The sequence below is a fragment of the Ambystoma mexicanum genome, chromosome 3q (assembly GCF_040938575.1).
Source record: "Ambystoma mexicanum isolate Mex_15411 chromosome 3q, UKY_AmexF1_1, whole genome shotgun sequence".
Lineage (NCBI taxonomy): Eukaryota > Metazoa > Chordata > Amphibia > Caudata > Ambystomatidae > Ambystoma > Ambystoma mexicanum.
In genome coordinates, this window is record NC_090926.1 from 131,090,240 (window position 1) to 131,111,371 (window position 21,132).

At 44.3% G+C, this 21,132-nt stretch overlaps 1 protein-coding gene across 2 annotated transcripts in view; it reads left to right on the plus strand.

The window, feature by feature from the left end:
• The window catches only part of LOC138582215 (cell division cycle-associated protein 7-like), a 263,872-nt gene that overhangs the window by 88,882 nt on the left and 153,858 nt on the right, over window positions 1-21,132 (plus strand). For both annotated transcript variants that reach the window (XM_069653311.1, XM_069653312.1), the window contains exon 5: window positions 7,937-8,107. In XM_069653311.1, coding sequence (XP_069509412.1) covers window positions 7,937-8,107 — 171 coding nt within the window. The remainder of the gene's footprint in view (window positions 1-7,936; window positions 8,108-21,132) is intronic.

Here is a 21,132-nt window from a genome sequence, read left to right on the forward strand (position 1 = left end):
TGTGTGAGGGATATTGGGTACACTCCACATCATGTAGGGATAGTGTTACAGGCACGCCCATGTCGACGTCCCCTTTCGATTCTAGAAAAACGAGATGCAATACTCCGTGGTTACCACTGGATGTCAGACCATATGCACAGGATGTGAATCTAAGCAGATACAACCATCAAACGCTTTTACGGTAAGTAATGCATATCACACTTGTGATCCTCTGCTCACACCACTCATCACCCACGCTTGCTTAGTGCCTCGATGTGATTATACCTGCCATCCCATCCTGTGGAAGTTGTACACAAATAAAAAAGCTACAAGTGTACAGCTATTTTCTAGAAAAATAAATATAGTTGGTACTCTTGTAAAGTGCAACCCCCAGAAAGTGTACAGTCAATTTTCCAATATAATTTTATTTTGTTTGTATCTAGTCCTTCATGTATTCATTTCATACATTTGAACCTTTGCACTGTCCTTATTGCATATTTTCAGTGTATACTTCCATGTATTTGTTTCATAAACATATATACAGTTCCATGTACACTTTTCTGGGGATCGCACGTTAAGAGTACCAACTATATTTTTCTACAAATTAGGTCTCATATTGTCTCAGCCACAATAAATGTACTCTATGTGCAGACCCTAGAACCTCAAATTAAAGCAGCACAAAAGATTAGCTCTAGGAGAGGAATAAAAGCTGACCGAGGCTGGAAAAACTTTGTACAGCTATGCAGTCAACATCTCTTGCTTCCTTTATGCAAGGCATGACCCCTCACTGTGAAGCTCTGGCCCATTGGAAATTTTGAGAACACACAGGCATTTGCTAGTGCTGCCAGCTGACGATACAGTTCAGAAGCGATGCGACTAGTCAAACCAATCAAAGATCAAAAGCACTACTAGGGAGGCTCCACAACTGGCTTCTTGAGGATTGTAGCCATTGTGATGCAACTTTATACACATGGCTTTGGTCTTTCAGCAACATACTTGTGATGGAACATAACAAGAGACTTGGATATTAGCCTGCTAACAGAATGTTTGGACTCTTGGTAAATAAAAAGTGACTCAAACGCTACACATCTTAAACCTAGAAATTCAGTCTTCTGAATCTCCATGCTGAAATGCATTCCTCATGGCACTGCATTCTTCAAAATCCAAGATTGAAAAAATAAACTAAATCCCAGACATCTGATAAGTTGACGGCTTAAGATCGGACAGAGAAATGTGTCTTGAGGTTTCCTTTAAATCTGCGCCAAGACCTGCACAAGAGGCCCGAAATAATTTCAAAACTTGAAGATTTCAGCACCAACAAAGATGGCAGTGCATGACTCCCAACTGATTGCTTCTCCCAAGGACTGCCTTCACTATCCAGAATCCAGAGGTTGCTAGAACAATATTCAGCTTTTGGGAGTACCAAGTGAGTTGAAAGAAAGCCTAACGTTTCTATAATCAAAACTGCATTCTGCTACTGTCCAAATGGACCGTCACACCAAGATTGATGGTGCACACAGCCGACTTTGTTATTGTCCAGACCTAGATGCACGTTCTTTAAGAGCATGGGAACTGATGCCACCCCAGTGGGACCGTTCAACTGCAACAGATTCTTCTAGAAATTCAGGATTGTTTGTGGAACCTAAATTACTAGGGAGACTGGCAAGGCCTGCGGGCCACATGGAGGGAAGAAACACCATTTACTCCCCTTGAGCATCAAAAGATTACACCTTATTGGTACTTTGACCATACTCCTTCTGACCACCTTGGAACATCAAAATTAAGGTAAATAAGATCCTTTTACCTCTAGAAAGCCCGAGCTGACATAGCAATGCTACAAGAATCTCATTGAATACTCAATGGCCAAATGGAGAGGACAGACTTTCATAATGCACCAAAAATTGTGTTATGGTCGCTCTACATGAGCCAGATCTTTTGGGAAGAGTACTGAGCGAATCTGAAGGCTGATGGGTCATGGAAATATGCTAGCCTGGAGGTTGTGAAGTAATATCCACGTATGGCCCAAATATTGATTCCATCAGACCTCCCACAGTCTGGAAATCTAACCCCATCTATACATCAGAAATGGATATTTGAAATGCTTAAACACTATCTGAATGTATGACCCTGAATTAGATTTAAAACATTCAGGGGTGTAATCCTAGACTAGATTAAGAAACAAAGGAGCCTGCCAGCATAGAAGCCTTTACTTAAGACTTGAAAGGGAACCCCAATTGCAACAAAACATCAAACCCTTAATACAGCACAGTAAACGATGTGGCTACTTACAGCTAGTGCCAAATGTGTACACATAGCTGGTAGTACATTTTCATAATAAAGACCATTATGGACTAATTTTAATTTAAAGAATAAACTGTTCTTAAAACCTATTCCAGTGTTGAAAGTAGAGGATGGCTGCTTGGTGACCTACTTTTTGCTAAACTTTCAGAACTTTTTCTCATTGTACTTCACTGAACTATTTCTTTCAATTGACACTGCCTAAAATGGTTTGCCCCATTTCTGAAGAGTGAGTCTATGCATCTTCGTTGTGTAATGGGAATGCCCCCAGGTTCTGGTTTCTTAAGCCTGTAAGAAACCATCCTGCCCATCTGGCAAAACGATTAACATTCCCAAATAAACAAATCCAGCAACAAACGCACTTCCCCAAAACCAGGCAGTGAGCCCTTGGAGTACAGAAACTATTGACCTATATTTCTGGACCAGTTTGGTTATGTCAATTTTCAATTTCAGAGGAGTGCAACATTCATTACTCAGTTCTTCCGATCACATTTGCAGATGGGCATACATACACTACTGACTCTATGGCGGATGAGCTCAGTTTAATGTCTATTAACCATGAGCGCTTTTCACCGGGTAGTTGCTCTTCCTGCCCTGAACTTTGAGGAAATTGTGTTTTGTAGAAACCTTTATAGGTTTTTTTTTTATATAAACGCTGTATGATTCCCTTACTTCTAATCTCTCCATTAGGAATGTAATTTCAACTTCTTTTGATGAAGTGCCAGACATAGATGTTTGCTGCCACTCTTGCATTTTGCAATTGCCCTACAGCTCCTAGCTTGTTGCATACACGATCCTACCCTCTTTGGCACTGCTTCAGTTAACTTGCTGTAAGCTTTTATGTGCAGATTTCTTTTTCACATGACTTCCTCCTCCTGAAGCAGTTTTGCAGCGTATCTTTACAAATTACTACAGTATGGGATGTAAACTAACTGGAGTAAAAGGTTTTATCTTTTGGCAACTTAATTGAGTTTATTCTCTTGGATCCCACTTGTACCGGCTACTTCACTATGAAAGTCCTTGATGCGCAGGGGTTGAAATGCAGAGGATGTTGCTTTACTGGGGCACCCTCCCTCGTTCACTGACCTGTAGAATCACTTTTATAAATGACTGGTTTCTCATCCACAGCTGTTTATTCACAATGCTTCAGATACCACTCTACAAAGTATTTAAGAGGATGTCATTCACTTTTAATTGTTTAGGGCAGGGTGTCAAGCTAAAACTAAGTGGATGCACTATATAGCGAAAGCAAGGAGGTCTGAACAGCCCGAATGTTAAATTGCACTACAAGGCTTCAAAGCCTGCACTACTGGCTAGAAGTAATATTTGTAGCAAAAAGGTTTTATGGTCTTGGGTTGATATTTTGTTGGAAAACCATAGTGGATTTAATTAACTATGACCTTTGAATAAGCCTAACCCGACTTTACTCCACATGAAACTTGCTTTTATGGATGCCATCAATAAAATCAGGTCTTAAAGTGTACTTTATCTCCTGAGCCCCAGCATGGCAAAATGGCAGTTTTCTAATGGGTAAAAACATATTTTCGGCAAGCTTACTCTATGGAGAAATCTGTATATGAAGCTCTACTTCATGGCAGGGGTTCTTCATTGTTTGAATGTCTCAGAAAAATGTCATTTTAATCTACATTTTGTAGATGGTTTAACCTCTAACCCTTCTTGTAGCTTTATTCAAAAGAGGCTTGAGACCATGCCAATGCCGTCCCCATACATTCATTATTTGACAATGTTTGCTTCATCTAAAAGCCAATTTCCTTGCTCCATACTTCAGACACCTGTAACGCTTGTAATGGTCTCTGAAATCTGCATTGGGTAAAGGTATTGGTCTACAAAAACAATGGGCAGAAGCCTTGGGCTGCAATGGCCCGTGTCCCAGTCACCAATGTTCGCCCGATGTCTTGACATATTGGTACAGCACCTGTATGAAGAAACAACTAGAGTCGATAGCTGCGCTCTGATGGAGGGGATGCCCAGCGTCTGTGTCACAGGTTCCCCCCCGCCCCCCCTTCTCACCTGTCTGTTGCCTGATGTCCTGTTTAGGTGGAGTCTTCTTTCGTATGGTTCGGGACTTAAATAAGCCCGCTCGGCCATCCTCAGCTTCCAGATTACGTTCAGCTTCGATGTCCAGGATCACGGGAAACACTGGGAATATTCAAGAAGGAGTAGGGGGGCAAGCGGAAGCGACGCAGGGATTCCGGGAAGTTAGGAAAGAGGGAAGAAGTCGGGAGAAGGGAATCCAGGGGCCAGGGGATAGCAAGTAGCACTAGAGAAGGTTCGGAGCACAGGTCTGAACACAGCTAGTAGAAGTGTTGAGACGCGCAGGGGGTGTTTTCTTTATAGAGGACGCTGCGTAGAACGTGAAGACTGCGAGCAGCATTCTGATCTTTCCGCCATGTTGGTAGTATTTTATGGAGTGTAAGGCCCGACGTGTCAGGGACCAGGAGGCCCAGAAGGGGCGAGTTCGATGGTTCATGAGTCTGGTTCCTTTATACAGATACAATCTTGCCCTTCCATATGGAAGCTCTGGACAATGTTTTGGGCACTAGCATTGTTCTGGGGACAATCGGGATAAAACAATTGGCTCTGTACCACCACCTTGCAGCTAGATTTAAAAACGCCCACAGGAAAAATGGAAACTACAGCAAACAGCAGGTGAATAAATAAAGGGTAAAGTAACTACTTCTACTCTTGGTGGAGGGGAATAGCAGCCCTGCTGTGTGACCACATTTGTATGATTTTTATAGACTGCAGTTGATCAGACTGGGTAGAACACCAGAGTAATGCATGCATCTGAATATTGTGAGAAGAAAAATTCAGATATTGTCAATGAAAGCTTTTATTATTTTATTTTTTTAACATCTACTTCGTGCCACACGCAAGGCTCAGGAAATTCTGGGGCTGCCATCTGAGGAAATAAAGCCATTAAATGTTTTCCCACATGACTCCTGGATCAGATTGGCCCCTCTGTACTAATTTGTATGACCTCTTAAGGTTGACCCTGAAGCGGTCTATACCAGAAGAGATGGCTCTAATATTATATCTAATTTACAGAAGTCTCCTCTGCCCCAACATCTGCTCCCTTCACAATGTACCCCTTGTTTTTTTCAGTTCTTTTATGGTGTACTGCTGAGTTGTAATGTGAACAATATTTGTTTTGGTTAAGATTTATCATACTTTCATAGTCCTTTCCTTTGTTATGCACTTTGTTTTCGCAAGAATTTATAATTGAATTTAAAGTTATTCTTTAGTACATAGAGGTGAAACTTGATACTCCATGGGTGCAGCATTTTTCTGTTTTCCTTCCGAAATAAACATGCATTCAGTGCCAAGACTAATACAAGCTTGTCTTGGAGCGTGGCAGGGAACTGCATTAATTTCCTAGAATACATTTCAGTTTAATTTCCTTTTCGGTGGAAACAGTCTCGTTACATTGAAGGACCGCTTGCAGGCTCCCTGAAGAATGGCCAGTCTAAATTGTGTCAGCTGAAAAATGGGTATGAACTTGGTTATGTCTGTCAATGGCCAGATTAATGCATTGAAAGCCAGAGGAGCACAGCAGAACCCTGTGCAATTTTGCAATCATGGAGGAGTTATACCATGCGTTTCACAGTTCCCTTCACCCCTCCCAACTCCACAAGGGTCATGTGATTATGCTGCTAGGTATAGGAAAATTGGAATAGTTTGTTGGTTAGTCTATCGCAAGTAGATCTTACAATGTTTAGCAGTTCCAGGAGTCTCAGCTCCTTGTGGACCCATAACCTTTACTGCTTGTAGAATAGGCCTCTTTCTGAGTAATTCTGGAGGTCAGCACTTTTCTGAAAGGGGAGGTTAGAAATTGGGCCAGAGGTTTCTGGATGGGTGCATGTTGGCATAGTTAATTCAATGAGGCTAGCTGCTTTCATGTACCGCCTAGACATTGCATCCAGAATGCAGCCCATCAACCCTAGGTGGGACAATTCTTACCACATAAGCTCTCATTAAACACATACTTGTTCATTGAATCTGAAGTTGCCCTAGCACTGATCTGTTTGCGATGTCTGGAAACTATCATTGGTAAGACCTGTTACGTCACTCTTGTGGTAGTCTCTTTACAAGAACATGTAGTTAAACTCCCTGCAGTAATGCTCTTGGCTACCTGGCAGCCAGGAGGCATGAATAGGGAATGGGTTACATCACTCGTTTTTATTGTATTTGTAATGCAAAACTGATGTTTCTTAAAGTGGGGGTCTTTGCTTTCTTTAATTCTCTGGGGACTAGGTCATGGTGTCTTGCTAGCCAGGGCAATGCTTGAGTTCAATTTTGGGCAAGTTGAGCTTTGGGTGGAGGCCATTTCTCCACCTCCTGCGTGCAGATTGGTGTTCAGTTGAAGCAGCTGCGTAATGGGATTTCAATTGTGGTTGTTTATATTGGGGAGCAATGGTTCCTTTTTTATCTTGAGTATCTTCTCTTCAAAGAAAAGAGACAATTTGTCAGCCTGCTATTGGGTTTATGATGGATGCAGTTTGGGCAGGTTTGGGGAGTTCCTTGTTTCGGTTTGTAGCTTTTAGTACACTGCAATTCTTTTGGCAGTTTTCCCTTTTCTTTTTCATTTGTAAGCAAGAGCATCTGCTGGTGTATTCTTCCACCCCTGGCCCCTTCTTTTCAGCAGTGCACATTGATTGTTTAATTATGTATCAATGGTTTGCATTTCTGAGTGGGCCTAAGATGTCTGTTCAGGGTGGAAAATCCTTTGGTCGGATCTGGTTCTGGCCCCATTTTGGGGAGCCAGGGGAGGTCCAGGAAGGTAGTTAAATATTTGCTAGCCTAAGGAGTCCCTATTGGGCTGCACAGATAATAAAGGTACAATTTGGTTGCTGGGGAGCCATGAGATGGCTAACATTTCAGTCCTGGTCACACCACAATTACGGAAGAGATGAAGGTGCAAAAAGAGGGGATTTCAATGAGAACATAGTGTCCTTGTGGGCACTGATGTTGTTCTACCATTGGGTGCAGTATACTGGGATTCAATTAAGCTTCCTGTGTAGGTGTGTCACTTTTGGTTTTAAATACTATTTCAAAGAATATTTAAATTGAAACAGCCTTTATTACAAGTTATGCTTAGTTTGTACTCTGGCTACTCTGATTTTTGTCATTCTTCTGTTCTCGAAGTAGCTCCTGGAAGATCTGTTCTGACTTTGGGATCTTTTTGTGTCCTGTATGACACGCATACTTGTCCTTTATGAATCTCTGATTGTGATCGGTCATCAGTATGTGGCTGGTGTGGGTGGGAGAAACCAAATGTACGTAATTTGCAGCTCTGCTTTTTAGGTTATTTTGAGCCCTGTGTTGAGGGGCATAATGTAGGTGTGGGGCATGCCTAGCAATTGTGCTAGTTATCATTAGTACAGCAGATTTGAGTATTCAATCGCTTCCTCCTTTACTGCTCATTTTAGGAAAGGGCGGCTCAATCCAGTTATGCTCTCCAGGTCTGGTTGAGAAGGTTTTTTGCCATCACATGGTGGTTGCTCTGAATACTTATGGCTTAGTTTGATTTTAGCCTCTTTGTTTTTATATTTTCACTTCATTATTTAATGAATTAGTTAAAAAAAAAAAAATCTGACCTTTCTTTATTGTTGGTAACCTCGGTTTTTCAATGGCACAGAAAACTAGGAAACCACCCAGACACTCTTTGGCCAATCAAGAATTGCGGAGGAACCCTGAACGCACTAGCCGGCGCAAGACGAGATCAATGGGTGAAGCTGAACCTTTGTCTCCTGAAAAGGACAGAAGACAGCAGCTGATGAGGAGCTTGCAGGAGGATCTCCTGGAAGAGGTAATTAATGGAAATAAATGGTGAAGAGAGTGGGTTGGGGGGTGTGGACTGAGTGGCAGGGGTCCATGCAGAAAAGAACAGTTTCCGAGAGATGGATATAGGAATTCTGCCCTAGTCAATTTCTAATTTACCAAGTTTCTTAAGTGGTAGCCAACCAGGGTGTGGACTTCTATGCCGCATGGTCTGTGTTAGAAAGGTCCCCTAAGCAGTCCTCTAGATAAGATTTTGAGGTGGGGGTATTTTACTCCCCATTTTTAAACTTTGAGAGTAAATGTGATTTTAAGAGTAAAAACGACTTTTGTCCTTTTTAAGAGTAAAATGTATGCGACACCGTGCCGACGTGTGCAAAACTGTATGGAAATCATTACTAGGCGGCAGCTTTCTGCATTGTGACAGAATACACCCTTAATGTTTTCTCTAAGGTCTGGCCATTTGATCTCTCCTGTATATATTTAAATGTTGAAAACACAAAAACCTAGCTAATTACACAGTAATGTCCGCATGAATTGTATTGTGTGTTTTGAGGTTCGATAGCAAAATTGTCTTTTGATGTTTAATGAAAGTCCTCATTTCCTGGAGCTATTACTACCTGTTGGTATGCCAATGTTATGATGCAACAGTGCAGAGAGGCAAGCACTCCATGCTAAATTCTTTAACTTATCTCATGGTCAAATGGTTATTTATATAGCACTTTTGGCAAAGCGCTGTACATAGAACATATTTATAACAATTATCACCAAACTGAAGTCTGTACTCCTTTATCGACCTCGAAAGGGTCAAAGGCTGAGTTGGCCTTGCCGGGATTTCAACCTACAACATACAGATCACACACAGATTGCAGCAACAAGTGCTCATCTGGCTGAGCTATCTTATTGGCTAACATCCTTCAGAGTATCGACTGAGGTATAATAATCAGTGCCTAGACGTTGGACGAACCATTAATGCTATCTGAATTGTCACAGGGACAGGTTTTGCTGAGTTTCTATTTAATTACAAATGTAACTTTCATTTGTTTTTGAACAGCGCTTGCACTTCCTGGAGAGTCAGGTTTTAGTTGTAGTCTTGAAGATTTGAGAGGCTAGACCACCTGTGGTTGGTGTGTAATGATGCTCACCCTTGAGCAAAGACTCTGCTGCCACTGGCCATTTATAATGTACACCCTTGACTGCAAGATTGAATGGATGTAAACTAGACTGTGAGTCATCATTTTTAGTGTAAATTATAAGTGTAAAAATGATCTGCCTCCGCCTGGTTATGCACACAGCACCGGAATTATCATACTGGTTTGCTTTCACTACAAAATATTAATTCTCAATTGCATCTTAGTTTTCCATCTTATTAATTATACAATCCTAAAATGCTAGGAAAATAAATATGCACAGTGCTTCTGTTTGCTCCACACACACCACAGTAGAAGCTGAATGGAAAGAAACCATTCCTTTCATCAGTGTGCAGTTTGAGAGAAGGCTTCAGAGAAATGCATTCTGTTTCAGAGACTTTAAACCATGGCTTGAATTACATCCATGTAGTTAAAAATCAAAAGAAGTGTCCTGGTTTCTGTCAAGTAACCTGACCTTTGCACTGCCCTGTGGTCTAAACTTGTGTGTAAATGTACACAGGAAAATAATAAAGCTGTCGTATTTACAAGATTTTCAAGCGTAAAAAGGCCTTTTACGCACCTTATCTGGAGGCCTGCCCCAAGTATCTACTTGATCATGCAAATACTGCAGATTTATTTTTTGTTTGTACAGTTAACTTCTCTGGTGCCTTAACACTTGTCCCTCAGGGTGGGAGCATCATGGCTACAGTGTTTGAGGAGTCTTTTGCATGGCTGCAGTAATAATTTATGTATGCTTTCCTGGTAGAATGGTATTGCTAATCTGCTTTACTTACCTTTGTCTGGCTGTGTGAGAATATCTTGGAGCAACCGTTGTGTTCAATTTTCATGGGTCAATCTAGTGCCTCTCTATGAACTTGAAAATGCGTGTTCACAAAAGCATTATGGCTGCAGTTACATTATCTGAGATTTTGTAGGAGCCAGCATTCTGTAAAGTGGCCGTGTATATGGCTGGGTTCCTTTTGGGATTGAAATCTTGAGGATGGACTGCAGGATAGGAGACAGTGACATTGGAAATATCCAGGGAATTGGCTGTTGGTTTAACTTCTAGGTGCTCGGTGTATTAAGTCTAGCTGTTATATTGTGGAAATGCCAAAACTGTGGAAACCCCTGAGAATTGAGCCAATCCATAAGCATTGACATGGTTGCAATGAAAAGGGGCGGGGGGGGGTGCTGCTCTCCTACTTAACACACTGTGAATGGCGAAGGACATTTTGGTGCAGACTAGATACGTTTGGCTGCTGCTTCTAGTCTAGATATGTAGATATCCAGCTAGAATGCAGTATTTCCCTTGTCATGTGAATGCAGCCACAAAGTCACCAAACACAGCCACACAGCTTTAAAGGCTGAAACCAACAAACTAGAGGTCCTCAATGAGCCCTGTGACTGGGTGAGCCCTGTCTGCAGATCCTGTCCAAGTCTGACATTCTCTGACCAAGGTGGCAACAGGACCCCCGCAAAATAAATCTTAGCCCCGCTCGTTCCTGATCACAACACCAAGCTTGATATGCTCCCCTCCACCATGGTAACTCTCGTAAAGTGTCCTTAACCCTCCAACTTTGCTGGAATAACAAGTGGTATGACATCTGTCATATTGTAGGTACTGGTCCAGTTTCAGAAGCCATAAGGAAAGTACATGGGCTGTAGTATAGATGCAGGACAAACCTGTACCACCTATCCCCGCATAATACAGATCTGATTAGCAGCATCACTGAATGCAAATCTGCTTAAGCAGGGTACCAGAGGCGTATCTGTAGCAACTAGAAAGCTACAAATACCATAGTTGGTGGCTGCAGATTAGAAGATAAAAGGTACGTGTTCATCGGAACATGGAGATCGTTTTCAAATTATTTTGCCATTAATCAGCAAAGAAATACATTACTTTGTGGTGTTTATTAATATTCACTGTGAGGAAACACTGTACACATTTAAACCATGAGCGCAGCCCTTTTTGAAGAGCACACATAGAGAACTATATTGCTCTTTGAATTATCAAATGAGTTGGCTAGGATGAAGGTGAAGCAATTCTATGAATGACTTCTAGCATAATGCCCCATTTTGTTGACCTGACTTGGAACAATAACATCACATAACCAATCATGCCCAGATCGTTAAAACCTTTTTGTTTAGAAGCATGTTATGGAAGGTGAGTCTAGCTTACTTTTCTCAAAGGAAGTATGCGAGTAGCAATTATCTAGGGTTCACAACACTATTTTAAAGCTTCAGATGCCACCAACACCCAGACTTGCAGATTGTTATTTGATGTTCAGAAGAACATTTGAAATGTTACAAAAAGTAAACTGTTTTTGGTGTCAAAGTAGAACTGAACAGAAGTTTGCCTGTGGTCCATTTCCTTCTGACCCCTTCCACCTGAAAGGTTTGCATGGAGAGCAGACAATGGCTTAAAAAGTTGCTCTAGCATGTCCAACAAACCTTTTCACAGAAGTCTGCAGCAGTGTGGTTCAGCTATTTAGTATATATATTTTAATGTGGTTAGTTTAATTATACTTTTCTTATACATTTCCATATGCCACCAAAATCGAAGACTATAATACGTATATATTCACAAGATCTTTCCTTTTTAAAAAGATTTTAATGAAAACTATACTTTCCCCCAACAATTTATGTATAAGGGTTAATCATTATACTAGAGAAATTAGTGCAATCTGCTTCCCTTCCATCAATACTGAAAATAATCAGTTTTCAATTAAATATTTAAACATTCTTTCTTATAGCAGACTTACAGCTGATCAGTAGATCTCTAATTACCCTGGGATGTTACGCAATAGACATCCTCCTATTTTGAACACACTTTATAGGGTCCTCTTTCTAGGATTCTAACATGTTAAACTGGAACCTCATGCAGATATGGTTAACTTGGAATTTAATAGCGTTTTGTATGGCTGTAGCATGTTGGCATATCCCGGAATGATTCATAACTAGCTATTCCAGTCTGACTGCAAAACTCACGTAGAAAATCCCCAAATGGGGAAGAAGTTGCTATTAAAATGTAGCTGTTGGAATTTAGTCGCATTCTGGAACAATTTGAAACCTTGAACTCTGCATTTAACAAGGACCTAGATTTCCAAGAAGGGATGCCTAAATCGGGAGTGTATATACTAATGGCAATGAACTTGGGAGGCCAGGAACTATTTTCCAGAAGCTACCCTCCGTTAAGTATATCCCACTTCGATATTGATAATATCACCAACCCAAAGTTTAGACTAGGTATTACCTTTCCCTTAAAGCTTTTACAATGTTTTGCCTGAATTTCTCACCTGGGCATATGGGTGGTAGCTTTAATTTGGATCTCCATTAGAGATCTACAATTCTGGGTTGTTGCAAAGATCCATGATGCATTAAATGGGAAATTGTACTCATCTGTACATTCTCTAAAACCATTTTAATACGTTTTGAATCTACCTTTCATTTTGTGACCAAAATCACTTTCTTTTTAAGTTCTTTGATTTCACAAACCTGTTTAAACAGACCAGCACGTTGCAGGCCAATTGGTGTAGTATCAAATAAATGTCCCTACTATTTGTGGATTTTTTATGTAATTTGGCCAAGCGTCAAAGAAAAAATAGCATTTTAAAAATGCATCATGCAAGTCTGCTAAATCGTTTGGTATAGGAGCCAACACACAACCTTCACAAAGGCCTACATTTGTGTTTTTCGCTACCCAAGGCTCCATAGTTCGTTCATACTATGGCACCCCCCGCCCCCCACTTGGTAGCCACAAGTCTTTTGGTGAGGCCCAGTGCCATGGCGAGGAATTCTTTTTTTTTTTTCTTTTTTTTTTCCTTTTCTCTTGTATGATCAGCCTCTCCCCTCCTCCCCCAGATATCTAGGAGTACAGCCTTGGGTTCGAGTGAGGCTGGGTTATCTAAGACCACATTAATTTCATGTATACGTTCAACCCAGAATTTGTGTATGACATCGCATTTCCACAGCATGTGATGAAAGGTGCTGGGCACCCTGCGACATTTAGGGCAACCTGCGTCCTCCCTCAGTCCCTATTTGGCCAGTGCCGCCCAGGAGTGATGGGCCTGGTGGAGTATTTTATACTGTATAAGTCTTAATTTGGCATCCATGCAGATTTTTGCGGGGAAACATGAGGGCCTCCACCCACACTTCCGACTCCAGGGAGCCCACCAACCTCTCCTGCAGCCGGGTTGGGCCCAAGCCCCAAATTCAGTAATCACTTGGTACAATGTCACTGTGGGTTTTGCCTGAATCCTTGCATGTAGTACGTTGACCTTAAGGGTTGAGCTGTTAGGAATATCTGAAAGAACAGAACTGCGCACGGAGGACATTTGTAAATTGTGTGTGTTTATAGATGTCTCCGGGAGGAAGGTCAAACTCCTCTCAATGGTAACGGCTTGAAGTGCCCGTCCTGTAAAACCTCCGTTATGGTCAGCATTCCCCGATCCTCCCAACCAGGAAGGCGACCCATCGTCGGTCGCCTCCCCCACCCTGTGTGTTGGAGTGCTTCATTCCATACTCACCCTATTTTTCGTATCATTCCCGTGAGCTAGGCCACAGCAGTCTGTCCCATATAGGACCTGGAGGGGTGTCCGCTCACCCATGTACCTGGTCTCGTTTCCGACATAGTGTAGGTTATATTGATGAAACATTTTGGTGGTTGTCTGATAGTGCTACTGGTTGATAATTCCTTGGGATTGATCGAGCCCCTTTCTTGAATATGTCTTGGTATAATTTGAGCTTTTGCCCAGAAAGATGGGTCCCATTTTCTATATCTGAGCTAAATGGCATCTCCCAAGTACAAAGGGGCTTCTATTTCAAAATGTAATGTAGTACTCCATGTAAGGCCAAACATACCACTAAGACCTCTACACCTCTTCTGACATGGTATTCACTAGAGGCATTACAAAACATTACGACCATTCACTTTAATCCAGAATTCCCACGAAAATTGGTGATTTGCACATCGCAACTATGTTGACTGTCCCAAATATTCAGATTTATTCTATATTCTTTGACCCAATTATTATATTGCTGCAAGTTTTAATTTTTTTACTCTCAATTGCTGTAGTGGACATTAAGTTTTTTATTCATTTTTTCTTTTTTTTTTTACTGTTTCTTTGTAGACTTGTGTTACAATTGGGCCTTTTGGGCTTGGGAATAATTTTTGGTAGTGTATAAGAAATCCAGACCATTTTCCTCTTCTAGCTTCGGCACCAGTGGGTAGGTTCTGATCATTGTTTGAAGACCCTCATTAATTGAACTTTCTTTATAGTTGGTTTTGACAAATGTATTTGCAAACGAGCTACAGACTAAGGGCTTCCATGTCACAAGGAGAATTCTGATAACTTTTGCGTGGTGACAATTGAGCATGGATGATCACTTCTGCTAGATTCCAAGACTTCTAATAGTATTGAGGGAAGAGTATGAGAACTGAAGCTATAATTCATAAATGAGTAACTCCCTCTTCACCCACTGGTCCAAGTCAGCTGGCTTGCTATATCTCCCTTTAGATTTGCATTCAGTTTTAACATTTCAGCCCAATGAATGCCACTTTTTCTTAGATGCCCCATGAAATATAACAAGGTATTTTACATTGTTTTACATCTGGGTAAAAGCAGTCCCGGTCTCCTGCAATAACGCATTTAGAACTGGTAGCTGAACACCAATTGTCAAGTATTTCATTCACGGTTTCTATAATTTGAGTTTCACTAGACTGAAGTGAATTCCAATAAATATTTACTAATGGTAAGTTATTGCAGTTCTTAGCTTCCTCACCCCATTGAAGGTTAATTGAATTTGATTTCCATTTGTACAGTGACTTGTTCATATCATCCAGTGGCAAAGCTGGGATGCGTCCTCAATCTTGAATTTTGCCATCTTCCCACTTTATGCTCTTCAATGGGGGGGGATTTCTGCCCAGGTTTTACAACTGTTTATAGGAACTCTGCTCTAAGCTAGCACGATACTGATGCGATGTTACTGTTCAAATAGTTTTGAAGATTTTAACTTACTGGTACTTTAAGCAGCTGCCCGTGTCAGCCTACATCAGTAAGCCAACGCACATTAAACCAATCCTACTTAAACCTTACAACTTTCTTCCCAAACCTAGCCGTGAACAAATCATGACTGGTACTCCACTAGAACCCCCTCTTGTCGGCTCCTTACACTTGACTTTTACAAATTATTGGAGTCTGTTGATGGGTGTATTCTAATGTAGTCCAGCGCTTTTGAATTCATCCATGATGGTTGGTAATGTTTATTTGTAAAGCGCCTATACGCAAGACCAGTGTTTCAAAGTGCTCAAGGAGGGGGGGGAATGGGGAAGTGTCGTTCAGAGCCCTTGAGTTTCTGAATAACCACTCTGCCCAGGCAGAGTAAGTGTGTATAATACAATTTAACAGTGTAGATAACCACAAATGGGTCTGACGATTCTGAGCTCTTTCCAAAGAGCATAGAGGCGACACCATGTAGGAGTGGTGACTGGGAGGCAGAGCTAAACTATCTTCAGGCATAGCACGTTCAGATGGTGCACTTGCACCGACGGTACAGGACAGGGGGTGGGGCAGGTGCAAGGGGGAGAATCGGTATATGCCCAGTTGGTCAAACTGGGTAAGTGCTGAGCGATGCCATTCTCAATGGGTAGTTGACCCAAGTGGTAGTAGAAATGAGGCAAATGCAGGCCCTGAGGCAAGTGCTGGAGGACTGGCGAGGGTGCCAGGGACCTCTGGACTTGGAGGTACTCTTGGCAGCCAGTCGGCTTGCTGTGTGGAAAAGGACTGGGGTATAGAGCAGTGAGGTTAGCAGGGTAGAGCGAGAAGAAGGTCTTAAGGAGTTTCCGGAATTTAAGGAGATCAGGCTTGAGATGGAGGGCGACAGGGAGGCTATTCCAGATGGAGGCCCCTGCTGAGGATAAAGATCTCCCTCCAAATCTCTGCTTGGAGAGCCCGCTCACTCGAAGGTTGGGGGGGGGGGGGGGGGAGTTCAGGAGGTACCGTATTTAGGTAGGCATCAGTGAAGATAGGTGGGTCCAAGGCCCCGGAAAGCCTTGTGGACAATGCAGCAATGCAGAGGGTCTTTAACTTGATCCTTGCAGCCACAGGGAGCCAGTGGAGGATTTCAGCGCCAGAGAGATGTGGTCCCTGGACTTGAGGCCAAGGATGAGTCTCACAGTTCTGTTCTGTATGAGTTGCAGAGGGCGCAGACGCAGCGTGGTTGAGAGGCTGTTGCAGTAGTCCAGCCTAGAGAGAACCAGGGCTCTGGAGACAGTGAGCATCTGGGGGAAGGTGAGAAAAGGAAGAGTACCTCTGAGAAGGTGCAGCTGGACTTTTAAGAGATGTCTGAAATGTGAGTGGAGAAGGAGAGTCGAAGATGACCTGATCTTTATTTACATTCCATGTGGGTGTGGGTGCAGGCCCAAGGGAGGCTGGCCAGAGTGAAAGTTGGAAAGCAGAGTCTCTATGTGAACAATCTCAGTCTTACTGGCGTTGAGGCAGAAGTTGTTTGCGGCACACCATGACTGAATTGCAGACAGTTGGATATGAGCGAGGTCGAGGAGGTGGCTAAGAGTAGCCTGACGGGAGAGTTGCGGGTCATCTGCATAACACTGTAAATTAGCGGTGACGCTGGCAATCTCACATGCCAGGGCAGCCATGTTGACATTGTAGAACCAGGGGGGAAATGCTAGAGCCCTGGGGGATGCTGCAGGTTGAAAGAGTACACTGGAGAGAAAGTACCCTAATTCCACCTGGATAGGTGGATGGACAGGAAGGAGGTTAACCATGCCGGAGCCTGACAAGTGATTCACTGGGTGTCACGGAGCCGTGCGATCAGGATGTTCTGGCAGAGCAGAGGTCAAGAAGAACGAGGACAGAGGGAGTGTTGGTGTCATTTGAGAGCAGGTCTTCGGGTGTTCAGAAGAGCAGTTTCCGTGCCTCTGGATGCTCTAAAGCCAGACTGATGGTCGTGGAGGCAACCTGCAGATTCAGTGTTGAGGGTGAGCTGGGAGATGGCCAATTTCTCCAGGAGTTGACCCAGGAAAGCGGTGATGGAGATGGGGCGATAGTTTGCCGGAATGGAGGGGTCAGTAGAGTGTTTCCTAAGCAAAGGGTGCACAAGGGAGTGCATAAGGGAAGTTGGGGAAAACTCCAGTGGCAAGAGATTGCAGAGATCAGCCAAGGCTGGAGTCAAGTCAATGTTTTCCTTAATGGTTTTGGAGGGGCAAGGGTCCACACGTTTGGACGAGGCCTTCATGTCTGGTGATCTCCTTGGGTGTGATGGGAGTGAGAGCAAAGAAGTGGTGGAGCGGCCAAGGGAGGCTCCAGGGGTGTTGGTGTATGATGAGGTGTGGAAGTGAGTGGAAAGGATGTCATGTGTTTTGGCAGACAAGTGAGAAGCACAGCGTCCCCACTGCAGACGATTACCTATAGGGACAGCACCGCTACCAGTGATCATTCTGATGAAGGCCACCACCACGGGCCCTTACCCAGTCCTGTTTGGCCTAAACACCTCTGTGTCTATATTCTGTGGCACAACCTTTGTATATGTGTTGATGGATAGTGTTGTGTACACTATTTTGTTGAATACCCCCGGACCTACTACAGTCCTGGGTCACACCCTGCACGTTCTGTCACTACCTACCTGTATTGTATACTCGTGCACCACTGTGGAAATTGTCTCTTGATAATTGAAGAGGACTATACTCCCCTTTATTTCCCTTAAGAAAAAACGTCTGTCCATACGTTCGTGCTTATCCAAAGTCCTGTAAATGTTTAATTCGATTTATCTGTGCAAAATCGTTTTGAAGGCAAAATAAAATAGCTTCAAAACAAGACAGCTGTCTGCGGATCTCCATCCTGATTTCTAGCATTTTACATACAGGTATCCTCCTGGGCATATCGGGACTCCTCCAGGCACCCTTTATTGAATCTTGTCACACAAGGGGACAGGGGATTGCTAAAAGGCAGGTTTTCCGCATATAAATCTCGAAGATTTCATCCAATTGATTCACTATCCTACGATCTCTTCTATTCCCATATGACAATGTTTTCTAATCTTTCCTAAAGGCGTGAACCTTAAACACCAAAAGTAACCCATACTTCTCAAGCATGGTGTCTAACATGGATTCACATGCTCCTGAATATTCCCCGTCTGGCCGGGAATCCAAGATAAAAGAAATATTTCACTTTCACTTACAATCACAAGGTCTGGGTCATACTGCCCCAGCCAATGACTGCCCTCTCCCTAAGCCCCTATTCTGGCAGCCATCTTCAGATTTTCACAGCACGTTCAAGTGTTGGGAGTCCTTGTGTTTTTCTCTGAGGGATTTTCTACATTTTTGCGCTTTTTCAAAGTTCCTATTTTTGTCAAATGGAGCCTGTGAGCCATTTTGTTCCTTTGACCAGCAAGCAGTGATCCATTTATTGGTGTCTCAACACCCCTCGAGGACAAGAATCGTTGAGTTTCATCTAAGATTCCAGAAAGCCATTGGGCCTACACTGCATGCCGGAGAAGGACGGTGGTTCTCCCTTGTAGCTCTGTTCCAGCTGCGGATTGAGAATGTTTGTGGTCCATCCGGACCACAAGGAAGCCTTTGCCTGGGTTTCTCCAAACGCACCGTCGAGGATTGGCACAGTAGGTTGGCAGTGGCTCAACCCCAAGACCCCATGTGGCAAGCAGGGACATGCCGCACCCAGCACCACTCGGTCCGAGGAGCGGGCTTCTAAGTCCTTTGAGGGCACACCATCCGTGGGGGCCCAAGACAAGGCTAAGTACCGCAAGTCTGTTTCAAGTGGGTCCTGCGACGAGCAGGGCGTACTCCTCTTCAGTCTGCCTCCCTCCCTCCTTCACTCCAGCTCCTCTGCGAAGAGAATCTGCTAACCCCAAAAACTACTGGAGAAGAACAAGGCGCAGGGTAAGTCATCCTCGACGATTGGGCTGGTAGCTGCTGCACTCTTGAAAGCCAAAGGGGCTGACCCGGTCCAGGGGACACCTGCGGCACCCAGTTTGGCCCTTGCTCCCAGACAGGAGGCATTGGCAAAGCCGGTGGAGGGAACACCGGAGAAAATGTCATCCCTGAGCCCGACACTGACCCCCTCGGGGACACAAAAAGGGGGGGGGGCAGTGGAGGCCTCAACCGTGCTCCAGGGCCGTGCTCCAGGGCATGGATATTACTACTTCGGACAAAGAGGACATGGTGTCTGTTCACACGGTCACAGAGGACGTGGAGCAGACGTGGGCGCTGGGCCCAGGAAGTCTTACTTCCTTCACTTCCCAGGGACGTTTCGCTGGACCGCCTGCCGACTCTCCACACGCTGGTGTCAGAGATCCAGAAGAGGATGCAGACGGCACCCCTGGCCCTGCTGGCACCTGGCCCCCCGCCAGTGAAGAGAGGAAACTGCACCCAATGCCACCTCATCAACTGCCTCACATGCCCCACCCCGCCCGCCGACACCTAGCGATAAAGGGAATGACGCGGACGAAAGCCGTGGTTCCCCATCACTGAGGGCGTGTTCCCGCAAAGTGGGATTGTTCCACTCCATGGTCGTCTGAGCTCTTCCAGCTGACTCCAGAAGCGACCAAGAAGGGTTTCCTTTACCAGCTCTGTGAGGCTAAGACCATTCTGGCGGTGCCTCTCCTGGACGACGTTTGGGACGAGGGCTTGGCGCTGATGAAAAATCCCGCCCGGCAAAAGGATAGGCTGGAAAAGTACCGGGTACTGGAGTCGGCACCCAAGTGCTTGCGGTCACGGCTTTCCCCAGACTCTGGAAGAAAGGAAGTCCTCCATCTTCAGCCTCTGTTCCCCCAGACTGCAAGGGGAAGAAGTTGGACGCCATGGCTAGAAAGGTGATCTTCTCTGCGGCAATGACGGTCAAGGCAGTGAATGCTCTTGCGATCCTGGCCAGATATGACAGGGAGCTGTGGTATAAGATGGCCCTGCTGCTGGAATTTCTCCCTGATGACTAGCAGGTCGAGGTGCTACAGATCTTCCAGAAGGGCGAGGTGGTGTCATGATCTCTGCTTCCAAAAGATCAGGACTTGCCTGACTCCCTTGGAAGCAGACCCATAACCCCGGTACTGAGCGCCAGCCAGTCCCAATTGGGACCTTTTGGACCCTGTCCTGGCGCCAGTGGCACCAGGCTCATAAAGATGCCCAGTCCCAGCGCTGGAAGCGCCGGGCTCATAATGCTTGGGTGGACCTACCTGCAGCAGACCATGCTGCTTACTTACCTGCCAGTTGAACCCCTGATCCTCTTCTGTTTGGGACTACTTTTCCTGTTGGGTGGGGCAGGAGCCACTCCCTAGGTTCAGAACACTGGAACTCTTCTGGAAAGCAGGAACTCTTTTCTCACCTAGGCGAGGCTTTGGAAGGAGACACCTAAGCACTACAGGAGGCTATTTAAACCACACCCGATGGATGAATCTTGCTTTGCGTTATTCTGCATTCTCTGCAGCAGAACGCTCATCGTGTCTTCTGCTTCTGATCCTGGGCCTAAGGGAACAAAGGCTTACCATCCTGGAATCCAGTCTTCAGCAGCACCTGTAAAGACAAAGAAAGAACAGGTTAGCACTACGGTCTTCAGTGGCAGCGCATCTCTTACCTGGTCCATCGGCTGTCACCAACGCCTCGCGCTGCATTCCGGCATCTGAAAGACAAAGGCTTACCTACTCTTCGCATGCTCCGGAGGCCTTCGGCGCTGCATCCCGCATCTGAAAGACAAAAGAAGGTGCGTTTAAAGACATTGGGCAACTTTATTACTCACGTGCCATTACTCCTTCCCACGCCGAATCCAGTGGGTAGGTATTCCAGCACCCTTCAGCTTCTCTAAAGCTCCGAACTTGTACCTGCAAGATAAAAGGGAGAGTTAGTGCGCATCGTGAAGCAGGCTACAAGCGCTTACTTACGTGCTTCCAGGCGCTTTTA